Raw genomic sequence first — 17,271 nt, forward strand, 5'->3', positions numbered from 1 at the left:
AAAAATACTTCACCTCACAGTTGTACTTGGGTTTGAAAGGTCATTAGTTTCTAGCTAAATATTATTTTGTAGTAGATTCAGGAAAGATCACTGCTGCCAAATCAGAAAACATCACCAGAAATGTATTGGCTATAAGTAGATTTTCTTCAAAAAGTATATATCAAACAATACCTCAAAAGATTTAGGGTCCAATTCTCACTATTAACTATGACTTTTGCTTCAACAAACTCCTAATTACTGCTTATTAATAGTAGTTAAGTTTAGGTATTAGGGATGTAGAATACGGTCATGCAGAATAAGGCATTAATATGTGCTTTATAAGTACTAATAAACAGCCAATATCCTAGTAATATGCATGCTAATAAGTAACTAATTAACAGTGAGAATTGGACCCTAAACTAAAGGGATACCAATAATTTATATATATTAAATAATGCAGAATAAAATGATTATGAAATATCAAAAGTAGGTTGAGATAACTAAATCCATAACATTAACAGTTACCTTCACTTCGAGTCACAAAATTAACTGGTAAACTGTTATCAGTGGCCCTTATAATCACGTTATCCTCCAATCAATAATCAATATTAAAGGAAGAAAACCACATGTCACATTAACATTATACCTCAATCATTAATAAACAGTATTAAACTGTATTCTGACACAAGAAATTTTAATTTCTGTTCGACGGATTGACCATCCTATTCTGTGAAGTGATACAGAAGGAAGGACAATATGTTGCCATACGTTGCGGGGAGTGTGTCCTCATTTGTGTCATCAAAAAGACAAACAGTCTGTGGTGCATCCACTCACCATGGGGTGTTGGAAGGTGAAAAGAAGCCCTGTGATTATTTACTTTGATATAAAATTAGCTGCACGTCCTGTTACTGAAGTTAAAAATAAACCCTGTAAATGTTTTTGCAAGGTATTTTGGCTGCTATGTTATCAGACAATGCCTGTTTACCTTTGCACCTAGATATTTTAGGTAGCCTGCTCCCGGGGGTCGATAGTTTGGTTTAAAATAATGTAGCTGAATATGCCTACTTTGACATTCAAGAGCCATTTGGGTGGGACATTTCACTAAGATGAAATACATCTTTCATTAAAGCGGACAAAAATAGCACGAACATTTACTACATTCAGATTCTTACAAGTAAAAATATCTTAATCGTTATCTTTAAGCCAATATCTTTTAAAGGCAGGAAAGTGCGCGTGGAGTTTACTAGGAGTATCGCTGCAGTTACTATGGTGACGTTGCGTCCTTCCGTCCTTGCTTCACTCATATAAAGCCTTCGAGATGAAAACCCCAGCAGAAAAGCCGAAGGCAGTGGGAACGTTTATTAGTCGGTTGGCATTAGTTGTTTTCATTGTTAAACCTTCTTTATAGAGTCTAGTTTTTGAAATTTCATTCACTCAGTTTTAGGAAGGAAGAGCAAACGTCGCACCTGCCCTCCGGGAGTAGTTTGGAGTTGCTCCATTCGTGTTTGTACCGGGGCAGGCGCAGTACCATGCGATACCTTTACAGTCACTGAGAGACTACGAGACATTTTCATTATAGAGGCATCACTGAAAGAACAATCTCTGTCATATCAACGGGAACTATACGTATATAACTCTACATCGAGAGACATTTAAGTCCAGGTGGACTACAACAACCACATCAAATATATAAAGTGACAGCATACGGAATATCTTCCGGAACGTTATTTTAACGGACGAAATGACTTCTGTTCAACCCTCAGTCAAAGGCTTCTTCACTCTTCAGCTGCTTTTTAATCTCTTCTCAAGTGGTAAGTGTGTGATTTTTGTCATTTTACTAGCTGCACGCGATCATTTGCTTTCTTTGGGCTGCTGTTGTACAGATGCGGTTTGAAGTTCAGTTGTTCTCATTAACTGATCTGCGAAGTAAATGGATAGAAACAAATGTGGATAAAATAATGAAAACATTTTAGTGTTGTGCTAGAATAAAATGATCACATATGGCATTGAATTAATATTTAGTTGTATGACTTGTTCTGATGTTATTTGAAAGTTCATTTTAGTGTATATATTACAATATGAGAACTTTCTTCATTAAAATGTTGGGTGGTCTATTATTTAAACTTGAATGTCACTGACCTGCATTCATGAGTTCATTGCACTTTTAAACTTTGACTTTAATTACTGATGAAGACAACTGAGAAACTAGTAGAAATTCCATTTATTGTAACAGGGGGGCAAATATGTTGATACACTGATGAAAACACTTTCAACATATGATGAGTTTTTAACACAAGTCTCAAATGGCCTACTTGGATGTCAAGCGAGCTGCCTACCTACTCAGATTTTCTTTGGTGTAGTATTTTGGAGATCATATATATGACAAATAATACACTGTAAGAATCCGTTCGGGGTTCCCAAATTTTTTTGGCAGCTGGGTTTTGAGACTCAGCCATCAGTGCTCTGTACTCTAGCACTAACTAAATCGCTCATTTAGCACACAGGAGGTGCTTTATCCATGCTGGGGCTTAAATCATTTTACTGACATTTACTCATTTGCGGAGACCCTAATCATATGGTCAATTTGATTAAATGGTCCACAGCTTGTTATGGAAGAACAGTAGGTCAGTGAGTACTTTTTGCGTTCTTCTACCCTTTGGGACTAGTTGAGTTATTCAAAGAATGAACACGTTGTGATTGAAATATCAGGTGTGGTTTTTTTATATTCAGAACAGTTTATTGTAAATGGGTAGTTTGGGCACATCTCCAGTTCCAGTGTTGTTGAGTTTCAGAAGTGTTTACATGAGAAAGTGTATTGTCTGCTTGGTTTTCTGGCTGCAACTCCTTATAACAAGATGGATAGTAAAAGGTGGATGCCATTGTTCATTTTGACATAGCAGTTGTGCACTACAGATACAGGTCTTCCTCCTGCTGTCCAAACAAACAGCAGCTCTTACTCTCAACCAAACAGAGGAAATACTGCTCCCCCCCATGACTTTTTGGGTCTTCAAGCTTTGTCTACAAGGTCTCCAAGTAGATTTCCTTCGCTGTCCTCACGCCGAGCGTGGGAAAGACACATGAAGGAAGCGGATGGAGAGGCAGGAGGCACCCTGGAATTGTTCTGGCAGTAGAGGTCACGGAAATGTGACACGCTACCTGAGTAAAGATTCCTTCCCCAGACTTCTTGCTTGCTCCTTTACTCCAAATGTGTGTCAGTCATCCCACCTCAAGACAATGGTAGAGCGGAAGAGCATGCCATTATATTTTATATGTCAGGGGTGTATGGTTAATCCATTAGTCAGAAATAGGGCATGAAGATGAGCTGTTTGCCACTTTTCTTCTGTCATGTTAACTGATTTGTGGTGGTGCATTGTGATTATTACATTTCAGATGTTTGTATCACACATTTTGTTAGATAAATTGTGTTAAATTATCCATTTGATTTCCCGTGTGTTAATGATTCATCCTTCTAGTCCATCAAATTGAAACTGTTAAAGTGCATAAGAAATACAAAGTGAGTCAGAGCCACTAGTCAAACTCAGCCCTAGATCTATAAATTGGATTTTACATGTTTAGAGAAGTGAAACACATCTTAACTTGACTGTTAGAAGTTACTTACAGGAATGAGAAGGAAGTCTGTTTTAAGTAAGAGAAATATTCAATAATGCCTCTGTGTAGATATAACACATCTTGAAACGATCCAGATATTGCCCAGGGCTCTGTTTTCAAAATTTGCTCCAGGAATTTTACACATCTGAGAAACCTCTTCATTACATTACTTTCCAGAACACACTGAATACGTGTTAGCACACTCGTACTGGCTTCTTTAACATCACAAATTTACAGTATAAAAAAGATTTGATTACTGGCTTGACAGATTAGGGCCGTTTCACATTGCATGCATAAGCACGTAAGCGAAGCATACAGTAACTGCAGATGGAAAGCATTTATGTATGCTGTGTAACAGAGATATGGCTCTATACAGAAAATAAAGTCTGGATAATGGCCATAAATTGTAAAATGGTTACCAGGAGTAGGCCATTGAGACCTATCACAAACTTAATAGTTGTTAAATTTTATTTCTGTCCTGATAACTCTCGGAGTGTTTGGCATGGTAATGGATATGACAATATTGATGTTTGGTCTTGGTGGAATAGATCTGCTATGCTGCTACTGTTGGTTATTGCTGCTGCAGAGCAAGTACGGTACTTGCTACTGCCAATACATACAAGACACACTGCTGTCAGCAAGTAGACATCTCGCTCTAGCCGTTATCACTGCGCTGTGTGACGCTCTGCTCAATATTCCACTCTATGCATGTGCGCTTTGCTCAGTTGCCCATGTGAACGTTCTGCTCGTGTACCGCTCGTGCTCATTGGAAAAGCAAAGTCTGCTCAAATAATGTGCCTACATAAAATTTCTATGTAGTAGTATACTTGTTTCTGTTTGCAGTAGCCCTACTGTGCTGTAACATGATGTGCTGTGCTGGGCAACGCTGGTAAAATGACGCTACCCTCTCATTCACTGATCTGCTCCCGCTACGCTCTGCTCACATGCTCTGATAATAATAGCTTTGAAGGACTATATATTATTTGGAAAATTGGTCAAAAAATTAATCTGTTAAAGGTTTATTAAGATAAGATAATGTCATTAAGATAATGTCATTTATTACTCACCCTCATGTCGTTCCACACCCGTAAGACCTTCGTTCATCTTCAGAACACAAATTAAGATATTTTTTATTAAATCCGATGGCTCAGTGAGGCAATGCCACTGAAAAGCTCAAGATCCATAAAGGTACTAAAAACATATTTAAAACCATTTATGTGAGTACAGTGGTTCTACCTTAATATTATAAAGTGGCGAGAATACTTTTTTGCGCCAAAAAAACCCGAAATAATGACTTTTCAACAATATCTAGTGACAACCGATTTCAAAACACTGCTTCAGAGCTTTACGAATCGAATCAGTGGTTCGGAGCGCCAAAGTCGCTGATTTCAGCAGTTTAGCTGTTTGATAGGAGATCAGAATCACTGATTCGAAACAAAAGAATCGTAAAGCTCCGAAGCAGCATTTTGAAATCGACCATCACGAGATTGGCCATCGCGTATAAAAAGCTCGTCGCTTTATAATATTAAGGTAGAACCACCGTACTCACATGAACTTTTTTAAATATGTTTTTAGTACCTTTATGGATCTTGAGATTTTCAGTGGCATTGCTGTCTATTGGAGGCCTCACTGAGCCATCGGATTTAATAAAAAATATCTTAATTTGTGTTCTGAAGATGAACGAAGGTCTTACGGGGTGTAGAATGACATGAGTGTGAGTAATAAATTACATTATTTTCATTTTTAGGTGAACTAACCCTTTAAATCTGATTCTGTTGCATAGTACAAAATAAAGAATAATATATTGATATTTAATATTTATATATTTTCTGTCCAATTTTAGTGTTACATTAAAAAAAAGTGTGGTTATTTTATTGGCTTGTGTATTTTCATTAAAATGATTGAATTTCATAAAAAAGTCTAAAAATAATACAGTTATACAAAAAAAGCTAATATAAAATAAGTAAATAAATAATTTTTAAAAAGCATTTTTGCTTTCAGTTTTTGGCCAAGTGCATCCAGAAGTTTCTGTTTCGGCCCAGAATTTTCATTTCAGTGCATTCCTAGTAATCACTGTAAACTTTGAATATGGTTGGCAAAATAATTGTTTGAACATGTACTAGACATGTGTAGTGCCTGGGTTAAACTTGCTTTATGTGAGGATTACATTTTATTTTTCAAGCTCAGGAAGAACTGTAGTGTTCCTTCTGAAGAGCCGTTCAGCAGCAGTGCACGTTGGGAGGAATACAGTAGGTAGGGGTCAGCCAAGTGCAATTCAAGCTCATCCACTCATCCCACAGCGGTGGGGTGGCGCACGAGTATAGACTGTGCACAGACTTCTTGCTTTCTTGCTTGCTTTCTTTACATTTGCAATCTTTTTTTCCCCAGTTTTCCCCTGCATGAAACATTAAAAGTGCTGTTTATGACATGTTTCTCTTCTCTCAGACTTGTCAGAATTAGTAATTGAGCCAAAGAACTTCAGGCAGTGTGCTTTGGAGACAATTTTGTACCATGTGGGTATTTCTTCCAAGTTGTCTCTTCCCTTTGACACACAAATGTGATGGCTGCCCATGTTGCGTTATATTGCAATTTCAAGAAGAATCTCCAGCATGAAGAACAACAAAATCCCCTGAGCTCCAGAACATATTGTGGAAGCTTATTGGATTCAAATCCACTTATGGAGACTATTTGGCCAAATATGACCAGAATTACCACTCAGCCTAGCCAGATGTTGTTTGTTTAATTAACCATCGTTTATTCATACAGGTTGTGTGTACATGTGTTGGGTTTTTGACTGCACCTTCCAAAGACCAATCCAGGAACTAATAAAATATGCATTCTCCATTGCTGTTGTCTTAACCTAGCAGCTTGGCAGGGAGCAGTGGTTGTAGCAGAGGGACTTGCAATAAGAGAACACTTCAATGAATGAGAAGACAGGCAGCACAGTTGGAGGTGTAGTAGCAACTTTTTTTTAGTGGGTGGTCTTTAGTTTTGTAAAGCGTTTACCGATAAGTCTGCTTTTTGAACATTTGAATTTGTTTTGCTGTTGTTTGTGTGACAGTCTAGACCAATGATAATCAATCATCAAATAACATTATGTAAAAGCTTTATAATTAGTAGAGGCAGAATAATCAGCTTTGTCTGACCACATGAATTTATAAGCAGACATATTATAGCATTTTATTACAGCTCTCTGAAATACTTGATTGTGATTGGTCATTTGTGTCATTTTAATTTTTTCAAATATTTTCTTATACATTTCATGCTTCTTGTGACACCTCTCTTCTCACATAATGATAATAATAACAAACTCAAATGAATATTTCCAATATTTTTTATTTTTCCAGTATGTCATTTTTTTTAACTTGGTAAACAGGCATAATTACTGGTATAATGTACATCTGGGTGGTCATTACCGCAAAATAAACAATACAAGACCTGATCTGTCTGGGTTTATTGTGGCAGTAATGACTAGCTGACATTACCAGATATATTACATGATATATGATATAATCATAGATGACAGTCAAAGTTTTTACGACAATGTGGGCCAGTTTTGTTAAATGCTGGAGGTTCCTAATACAATATATCTTACAAAACATGTTTTGACTCATAGTCAGCTTATATAGACATAATACAGACATTTTACATGTCCCAATAGGGTACTTTGTCTTCTTCCAAAAAAGACAGGAAAGAAATTAATGTGCGATTGGTCATGTTCAACGGATGCCTGATATTCGATTCTGTGCCTATGGACATGCTTACTATTGTTTGACGATATTTTTATTTATCAAGAAGCCTTCGTTGCTAGTAAAGCTTTGAAATCACAATGGATATTGCAGCAAGGTTAAAGGATTAATGAATTTCTATTGTTGTGTAAGCCCAAAAAAGATTCCCCCTGCCCTGTCCTAAGAGAACGCCTTACTGGCACTGTGCATCACATGGGTGGACGGGAAGCACAGGCAGTCTTGTACCAGCCACAGAGTAGGGAATTCCGCATATTATAACCAACGCTTACTGGGCAGTGACAGGATTTCCTCTCTACAAAAGACAGTACACAAGTAAATTGAATTATGTCTGTAAAAAAAAATCTCAAGCATCATCTGACTTCATAGGTTCCAGTTTTTTAACATCCACCAGGGACCAATGACACATTTTGGTTGCTCAACAGTTGTTGGTTTAAATGTTTCCAAGACATTTCTAATATATATTTTTTATTGTGCTTCAGAAGTCAGCTTTCCATGGAAAACCCACACGTCATTTTGATTTAATTTTGAGTTTTTTGTCCCTCCCATCTCACACTTGCACATTTAAAAAGTGCAAATACACGTCTTTGTGAAGGTTCCTCATTTGAATTGAAGATTCTCTTGTTCTCCTTTACAAAACTATTAACATCTATTACTACACAAACCTCTATTAGTTCATGATTGACTAATTGCATGATTGTGGGAGGTCAGCAGGAACACAGCCTGCCTTGTGACAGTGACATGTCTTTTACTTGTTAATCATGCAGAGTATGGCAACCCACGCAGTATCAGTGCTGTTTTTTTGTTTTTTTTTTCATGTTTCTATGGTTGTCTTTTATTTTTAATAGGCTTTAATGGAAACCAGGTCCCAGGCCCCTTGAAGCACCACAACAAGCCTCATTTTTGCCATTTTTCAGTCTCTGTGCTGGAGGAATGCAATACACAGCTGTTGGAGAGGGGGGCAAAGTGGCGCACTGAGGTCAGCACTGGGCAGACATCAGGGGCAGGTGGGGGGCTGTGGGAATACGTGGGTGTACAGGGACAGAGACAAGAGGTTTTTATGAGAAAGTGCTCTTCTTAAGTGGGCTGCTGGGGGCCCCTGCTGAACAGGGCAGCTGTTTAGACAGCGAGAGTTGTGGGGTTTTATAGGATGTGATTCACCGTTCATGTTTGTGTGCAGGCGTACATCTGTGAATGAGGCTTTGAGGGAAAATAAGAATATGGATGTCAGCAGGAATTCATAATTCTCATTAAAACGTATTTGGTATCAGACTAAAGCTTCTGTGTGGTAAACACACGTTTCAGAGGGGTCAAAACCAGTTAGACTCAAGCTGACTAATATGTCTCTTTCAGTGCAGTGGGAGCAGCATCTTCTTGTAACTCTAATGTTACAGATTAAGATGTACTGTGTTTCTGAAAACATCCTGACAAGAATGAGTGATGACTCATAAAACATATGTAGTACATTTTGTCCATGTGATGGATTTCATGATGGATTGTGTTTGTCTGAGATGGGAGGTGGACCTGCATAAGGTTACTGTCTTTGACACCATTTAATCTCTGTCTATGTCATGATTCATGAAAGGCACCAACATCACAGTAAAGACATTTTTAATGTGTTTTAATTCATGTCTAAATGTAAATCTTCTACAACTCTAAGAAGATGTCTAAATATCTACAGAACAGATGTGTGAAAAAGGTTCCAGCGCAATAGAGAGTCACCATAGGGGAGGTTATTTTTTGACTAGGACAGCTGTGGTTATGTCTGGTTATGTCTCTTCTGGGCAGAGGGATAATATCAAGCTGATAGAGGTGTGTACTTTGCGTGGAAAGCTCCGGCTATATCCGCTCCCCTTAACTAACCTTGGACTGTGAAACAACAATGATGTTGTAGCATACTGAGAGGAAGTTCATATTAAGTGGCAATGTTGGTGTGTAAGTTCATTCTGTGAATGCAGCTGTGTTTTTTAAGTCATTTATATATATATATATATATATATATATATATAAAACAATTAGCTGTTGGTCAGATAATGTACTGATAATGACTTCATGGGTACACATACATGACTGTCAGTTATTATTTGTAAATGTGTTTTATCTGAGATTAAGGAAGTAATTTGGGTGTAGATGAGAAGAGAATAAACATGCAATGCCATTATCGTCCCAATTGTTAGAAATCAGCTTGTGTTTTGGACGCTGACTCTGTATTACAAAACTTTCCAATCTTAAAAGCCCACTGAAGTGCCTTGGAATGGGCAGCATTATTCAATGTGTTGATGTAATTTCAACTGAAACAGGAACACAGGGTGGGACATTTCGAACAGCTCCTCCCGTTTATATAACAGCTCAGCCAGAGCTGTTGAGCTCTGTAAAACCTCATTTTCCTTCTAATCTCTATCCTCCTAATCTCCTCTATATCACTTTAAAATATAACATTCTGTGCAGAATTCAAATGGGTCCGATACGTTTTGTGGTCTGCGCTGACTCACGCATTTGATCCGCTCTGTGCTCTCATGTCTCTGGACTGGAGCAAACTGTGTGTGCGCTTCACATGACACTAATGTGAAACCAGACTTCATTCGCCTCAATGGAAAGCATATTTACACTGTCTTAATCGTTCACTATCCCCTATTTAGTGCACTATGTGCCATTCACCATGTAGAAAATAGTAAATGTGTGAACAAGTAACCAATTTCAGCTGCTGTAGGGGGTGGGACGCTTTAGATTCTAGAGAGCGTTTAATCGGACAGAAGATCTGATGAGAAGCTGAGGTCCGCGGTGATGTCATGAAAATCCGTGATCCATTTTAGCGGAAGTGAGAGAATGTAAGTTTTGAATTCTTATATCTCCTAAATGTGATGGAACACACCAGCTTATTCATAACCTTAAGGGTAACATATTCATACTAAAAGTTAAAAAACTTAAAGTTTGATTTCAGGGGGACTTTAAGTTAAATTCTGACTGTTCTACAAGAGATTCTTACTCAAATACTTACCAAAACTATTATGAGATGTACACACCTCTTTTAATTTGGCGACTAAACGCGAAGCACGAGGTGCTGAAAATGTCAAGATTTTGGAAAAGACGGGAAAAACAATAAAAAATATGGAGCTGTCCACACAAAACATGTCTTTGCATTCTACTTAACTGGTTTTGAATTGCTTTTTCATTGTTTTTCAATGTAAACGTGCACTAGATGGAAGTCTTTGACCTTTACAACACATCTGTCACAGTGTTTTTTTAAGATGTACCAAAAGACCCTAAGCTGGTCTTTTTGTCAGGCAAGGTTTCCCAGAAGACTCGCTTTTAAAATGGAAAATCAATACAAAACCGTTTTTGCCTGGCAACACAAATAACCTGCATTACAGTGCCACAGCACAAAGCGGTCAGGGAGTAGGTTCAAAAGAAGGAAATCACATATGAAATGAATGTCACCCATCCTGGGCAGCAGGGGGAATGATACCACTTCCTGTCCCAAGCGTACTCTTGGCTCCTATCATCAGCTTTACCTGGCCTCAGACCAGCAGTAAACCTTCACTGTAATAATAGCACACTGAAGAGATCTCAAGAGATCTGAGTTAAATGAAGCTCTTCATCAGAGTATAAAAAGGTGGCATTATTTAGAGGACAGAAAGAGAGGACTGACTGATGTGAAGGATGTGTTTAAGGACATCTGATTCATTTGGGTCTGCCTTGTTCTCTCACACACATGCTGACAGAGGTGACCCCTCTGTGGGGGGCCCAGCTGTACATCTGGCCTCCCTCCTCTTGTCTAGAATGTGTACACACGCTCAGGCACACTGTTTCCACATCTCTGCCAGCTTAAACCTGTCCAGCACAGACTTGACTGCACTGAGCTGGATTCTGGAGCACCACATGGAAGCGTAATGGTTATTGCATAACATTCTGAATCAGAGTCTCCAAATCACACTGGAATGCTCTCAAAATGTTGCATCCCGTAATTTCTTGGAGTGTTCTGGTTTTGGTCTGCTTAACCATAGTTTAGCCTCATGCTTGTATTACAATTCTCTAGAGAGATACCCATCTTGTATGGTTGAACAACTCACTCTTGAGAGTTACTTTGTAAGTGGAAACTTGTTACATTATGTCTTAGGACGCAGTGTTATGTTACTGTATTCAGGGCTGTAGATTTGACCACATTGTAGCTTTGTTTGTGATTTACTTGTGATGTTAGCGTGTCTCTGATTGACTGTGTGTTGTGCTATATTGTGTTTTCTGTAGGGTTGGTTGAGGGATCTCGTATGCCTGACCCACAGCTGATTCCTGCCGGAGACACACACCTTCAGCACGTTGGTGGCACACTCATGCTCATCTGCAGGTACTGTGCCCTTCTGCTGTCCCATTTCACACAAACACACACAGAATGTTCTGTGCATCTAAAATACATTAATTTGCTGTTGAACACTACCTAAAATTTGTATAAGCATTCCAATATTCAGACAGAATAAATTCAACTCAATTCAGAATAATATAAAACTACCATTTTTTTTTATATTAGCCATTTGAAAACTGTCTTACTATCAAAAAAAAAACAAAAAAACATCAACATCATAATTTAGGGGGTATGCTAATTTCATTTCATTTCATGCTATGTAGTACCAGTCATTGGACATTACACTTTTTAAACTTTTGCAATGGAGAAAAAAAATTATATTAAATTGTAGTGCCTCTTGAAAAGTGCAGTGAAATGTACCTGGAGCAATGCATTTCAGGTTTTGTAGAAAAAAAAAAACGTTTTACTGAAAATGATCAGGTAAGTTTTGCTGTTCAATTTAGTCAAGAAATGTGGTCAGCACCAAAATTTCATGCTGGGGCCCAGTATCCAAATCACAACATGCTGTTCACCCCAAAATCAACATTCTGTCATCATTTGCTCACTTTTATGTCGTCCCAAACTTGTATGAATGGAACGTAAAAGAAGATATTTTGAAGAACAGTTGTAACCAAACTACAAAAAACACTGTGTCATTTCTCAAAGTATCTTTTTTGCACAGAAAAATGAAAGTCATACAGGTTTGGAATGACATGAGGGGTAAATAAATGTTGACAGAATTTCCATTTTTAGGTGAACTATTCCTTTAATACTGTTTAAGAACTTGAGCTGCAGCTGGTATCAAAACACAGATCTCATACCATCACTCTTCAAAACTAAACTCATTTGCTTTTACTTTAACATGGGATGAGAGGTTCTCAGAAAAGCAGCATAGGCCCAAAATAGCCATCGTATCAAAATCCAGTTGTTGCAGGAAAGAAAAGTGGGCGAGGGCTTCTGAAACATACACATCATTTAGAGTTTGAGAGAGCATTTCTTGCTATTGCAGTCATGCCAGGAATGCTGACCCTGCAGAAGCTTAACTAATGTAATGCTTCCCTACAAGGTCATGTGAGCAAAAAGCTGATACTGTCTTTGGCTCTGGACAGAGATTTAAGAGTGAAGTTGCATGACCCATCAGTCTAGAGGCAACAGTGGTGGTATGTGAGATATGTCTGATTTTCCACTGGGATTCTTTTAATGTGCCCTTTTAAAAACAAGCACTGTTTGAAACATGTCATTTGGACACTTCATCCAATAAATACCTGTTCCCATGTGAAAGTTGAACACTAACTGAATATGTTTAAAACTGAAATAAACCCAGTTGAATATCCTGGAAATATGGATGATGAATCTGGCATGCTCTCAAGAGTAAAAAGTCATTTTCAGTCATTCAGAAAAATTCTTGAAACTTTTGAAGGGTTAGTTCACCCAAAAATTAAAATTCTGTCATTAATTACTCACCCTCATGTTGTTCCAAACCCATAAGACCTTCATTCATCTTGGGAACACAAATGAATATCTTTTTGATGAAATCTGAGAGCTTTCAGTCCCTCCATAGACAGCTACGCGACTACCACTTTGACGCTTCAAAATATGAATTGAGCGGTTTAGTACAAATTATCTGAAGAGAAACGATTGCTTTATATGATGAACAGGTTGAATTATGGAGGGACAGAAAGCTCTCGGATTTCATCTAAAAGATCTTCATTTGAGTTCCGAAGATGAACAAAAGTCCTATGGGGTTGGAACGACATGAGGGTGATTAATTAATGACAGAATTTTCATTTTTGGGTGAACTAACCCTTTAAGATGTGATCAGGAACCGCAGATGCATTCAGTCGATGGAAGATTTTTGGTTTCTTGGGTATAAACCCTCCTTATGTGTAATTTTAAAGTTATGCTCAGGATGCCAGTAAAAACATCTGCAGTTGATGTAGTTGAATTACTGTTAGGATTATGTTTGTAATTTCACAGTAAACTGAAAGAGGCTGCAGGATATGGTTGTATGTCATTTGTGGTATAATGTTTCTGATTTTGTTTTTAAGTTTGGTTATAAATATCATGAATAGCTACAAATCAAAGTTATAGCATCAGACACTCTAAGCAATGGTTATTTAATTTGGCATAAGTCTGCTTGCCTATGAAATTGTCCTTATTGTTGGTGATGTTTTGTTTATATGGTGTGACTTACATTAGAGGATCAGCTTCGCTGCATTGGAGGCTGGCTGACAGAAATGTGTCATCGGTACACATTGAGTCTTGTAAGGAGAGACCGCACAAGAACTGCAGCAAGCTGGTCATACACAACCTGAGGCACAGCGATACTGGCTTCTACACATGCAGTTACCAAAAGTCCAGCGATCATCAGGTGTCCACATATGTTTTTGTTAAAGGTAAGATTAAGAATACTTACTAATATTTTTATTATAGACCAAGAGGTTGTAGAAAAATGGTTTCATAAAACAAAGCTTATTTTTAGATAAACAGACCAAAGAGCTATTTATTAGGCATAATAAACATGTACTTCACTGTTTTTGGTTACAAATGGACCGATCCCTACTGGATGAACCAAGAAACTTGTTGGCACTTTGCTTCCAATTATTTGCCAGAAGAGAAATTTGAGGTCTTCTGTGTGAAAGAGGACCTGGAAAGACTCCAAGCCATTAGAAAAGCATTAGATTAAAAAAAGAAATGAAGTAACGAGAGGCCCCACCTTATTGTAGACCTTAACGAAACTACAACAAAGCCGTAAACCTGTTAGCTGGGCAATGGAGCTAGTAACTATACAGCTGCACTCATGACTGCGCTCACTTAGAAGGATTGAATCACCGAGAACTGGACCATATCTGCAAGACAAAACCAAACTGTCATAAGACTAGGAAATAGAAAATCAGTGATTATATATATAGCTAAATGTCTTTAGAGAGTGGCAACAGAGTTTGATTGTTCTGGAAGTCTGGTCTTTGATAATTTCCTGTTTGGGCTCCTGCTTAGAGTCTTCCTGTGCCTAATGACAACTGTTTAGGCTGTTAACATTTTAAGCAAGTGCAATAGCATAGAGTTTTATGAATGTGTCTCAAAAAGATACACTACTGTTCAAAAGTTTGGGATCAGTAATTTTTTTTTTTTTTTTTAATTATACTTTTATTCAGCAAAAATGCATTAAATTGATCAAAAGTGATTTCTCTTTCAAATTAATGTTCTTCTATTCATCAAAGAACCTGGAAAAAAAAAAATAATCATGGTTTCCGCAAATTATTAAGCAGCAGAACTGATTTCAACATTAATAATAATAAGAAACGTTTCTTGAGCACCAAATCAGCATATTAGAATGATTTCTGAAGATCATGTGACACTGAAGACTGGAGTAATAATGCTGAAAATTCAGCTTTGCATCACAGGAATAAATTACATGTTAAAATTTATTACAATTGAAAAAAGTTGCAAAAGACTTCAGCAGCATAAGCATAAGACTTAAACAATATTTAAAAACCTTACTGACCCTAAACTTTTGAACGGTAGTGTATTTCCCAAAAGAGCTGATCTGTAAAAGACAAAATAGCAAAAGACAGTGATAACTTTAGCTGTGAAAATGACAACAAAGCTCACCAAGACTCTGGCTCACCAGCTGTTTTGTTTAGCAGACCTCTTCCACTTAAGCCTGCTGCATACATAGCCAATTTAGTACCTGATAGTCCCCTGGTTCATCTCACTATGTGATTACACTGTTTATGTGAGAAAAGTTTATTTAAAAAAACATATTTTATTACATGAACCCTGTCAGCACACACAAGATTTTGTTTGTTTAATCACGCCAATCTCACAGCATAGCTGTACAGTAACATCCCCTCCTGCCAAGCTGTTTCTGTTTCTTTATCCAGCAGTCTGTGTGTGCTTAAAGAGAAAAATGATCTGACTTTATCTGGGATATTTAATTGCTCCCCAAGGTTGGATGTCTAGGTATTGCCTGAAGTCCAATAATTCACTGATAAAAGATTAAATGTTTTTTTGTTGTTGTTTTTTTTTTTTTATAAAAGCCATTCAAAATCATAAAGCTCATGAGTGAATTAATGAATTATTGTATTTGTGACTGGTATGGTAAATTAGCTTTGTGTTAAGCAAAGTGTTGTTATTTTTTGCTTACTGTATTATTTTGTGCTTAATTTTAAATCACAGATCACAAACATCCATTTGTGGAGACTTACAGTTCACCAAAAATGCTTTTTGCGTATCGGGACGATCCCTTTTTTGTGGTCCCCTGCAGAACAACGTCCCCAAGCCAACATGTTATCCTTCAGACTGTGAGTATTTTATGTTAGCGTCACTGATTTTGAACCCACTGTATTTAAATACATTCACACATAATTTACGGCCGCATGTGGTGGAGGTGAATGTTTTACCTGCTTTCCATGCCTCAAAAGCCTTGACATGAAAAATAGAGGATGTTTTGTATGATCTGACATTGAAGAATGCATTGAACCATGGGCGTCTCAGAATTTCTCACACCCATTAAAGCCCTGAGAATGCGTATATAGATAGAGACAGTGTGCCATGGACTCAGGGAAGCTCAAGGAGGCCTAAGGAGTCTCTCTGTCTGCTTCCTGTAAGAAAAGGAAGGTAGTGTTAGACTGTTGTTTTTCACTCAGAATAGAAACCCAGGTTATAAATAAAACACATTTTTTATGCTTTAGGTCCATGAAGACCAGGTTGGAAAAAACTGTTCCGGCTACACAAAAAAAGACTAAATAGCTACATCTGTATTTTTTATTTTATTTTATTTCTCAACATTATATCTGACGGACCACCACCACATCTTATTTTAAGAATACTAGTAAGCAGCCTCTTACATAATTCATAAAAACAGTAGATTCTGTCCTTCAAACTGCACTGGCAGCGAACAACAACAACGGTAGTGTTTTTTTTTTTTCCACAGTGGTCATGTAGTGGGTCTATGGTCATTTCTCACAGTCCTATGGATAAATACTTCTAAGCCAGATGGCACAGATAGTTATGTGACCTTCCTGCCATTGGAAGATCTGTGGCATTTGTCCTTCCTGTTTCCTTCCTTCCCTTCTTTCCTAGCAGGGCACTTGGACCACGAACAAACAAAAGAAGTGAAATGGGGTATACAACGCGACTATGATCAGTTTCTTACAGACAAACTTAGCCCTGTTTTGCTCATTACTGAATTGGCTGCTAATCACAAGTCATAAAAGTTTGACACAACTTGTTTACTTCTTCACGGAAAGAAACATCATTTATTTTTAAAGATAGCTTGTTAAATAAATCCTCTCCTCTTGCTCTCCAGATGGATCCCATGGCAGATGATATAAAAAGTAGGGTGGAGTGGGATCCAAAGAGAGGTTTCAAGATCCCCTTGAAACCTTATGACAACTACCGCATGATTACATGTTTGACCAGAGTGGATAACATGACATTTCCAGATTTAAAATCTCACTACATCCTCTTAAGGCTAGGTGAGTCATTTTAATTGCAAAAATCCATAGATCAAAGGTAGCTGCTTAATACTAAGGAGAAAATCCCAGTTAGGCAATTACATTTTGAAAATCTGTGATTGAAAATTACAAATGCTTTTTT

General features: G+C 37.5%; 1 protein-coding gene across 1 annotated transcript in view; it reads left to right on the top strand.

The window, feature by feature from the left end:
* Positions 1-1,303: 1,303 nt before the first annotated feature.
* kdrl (kinase insert domain receptor like) overlaps positions 1,304-17,271 on the top strand; it is a 53,333-nt gene continuing 37,365 nt past the window's right edge. The window contains exons 1-5 of the mRNA XM_051859757.1: positions 1,304-1,790; positions 11,580-11,676; positions 13,870-14,066; positions 15,850-15,974; positions 16,982-17,150. Coding sequence (XP_051715717.1) covers positions 1,721-1,790; positions 11,580-11,676; positions 13,870-14,066; positions 15,850-15,974; positions 16,982-17,150 — 658 coding nt within the window. The 5' untranslated portion in view covers positions 1,304-1,720. The remainder of the gene's footprint in view (positions 1,791-11,579; positions 11,677-13,869; positions 14,067-15,849; positions 15,975-16,981; positions 17,151-17,271) is intronic.

Source organism: Ctenopharyngodon idella, chromosome 14 (genome assembly GCF_019924925.1).
Source record: "Ctenopharyngodon idella isolate HZGC_01 chromosome 14, HZGC01, whole genome shotgun sequence".
NCBI lineage: Eukaryota > Metazoa > Chordata > Actinopteri > Cypriniformes > Xenocyprididae > Ctenopharyngodon > Ctenopharyngodon idella.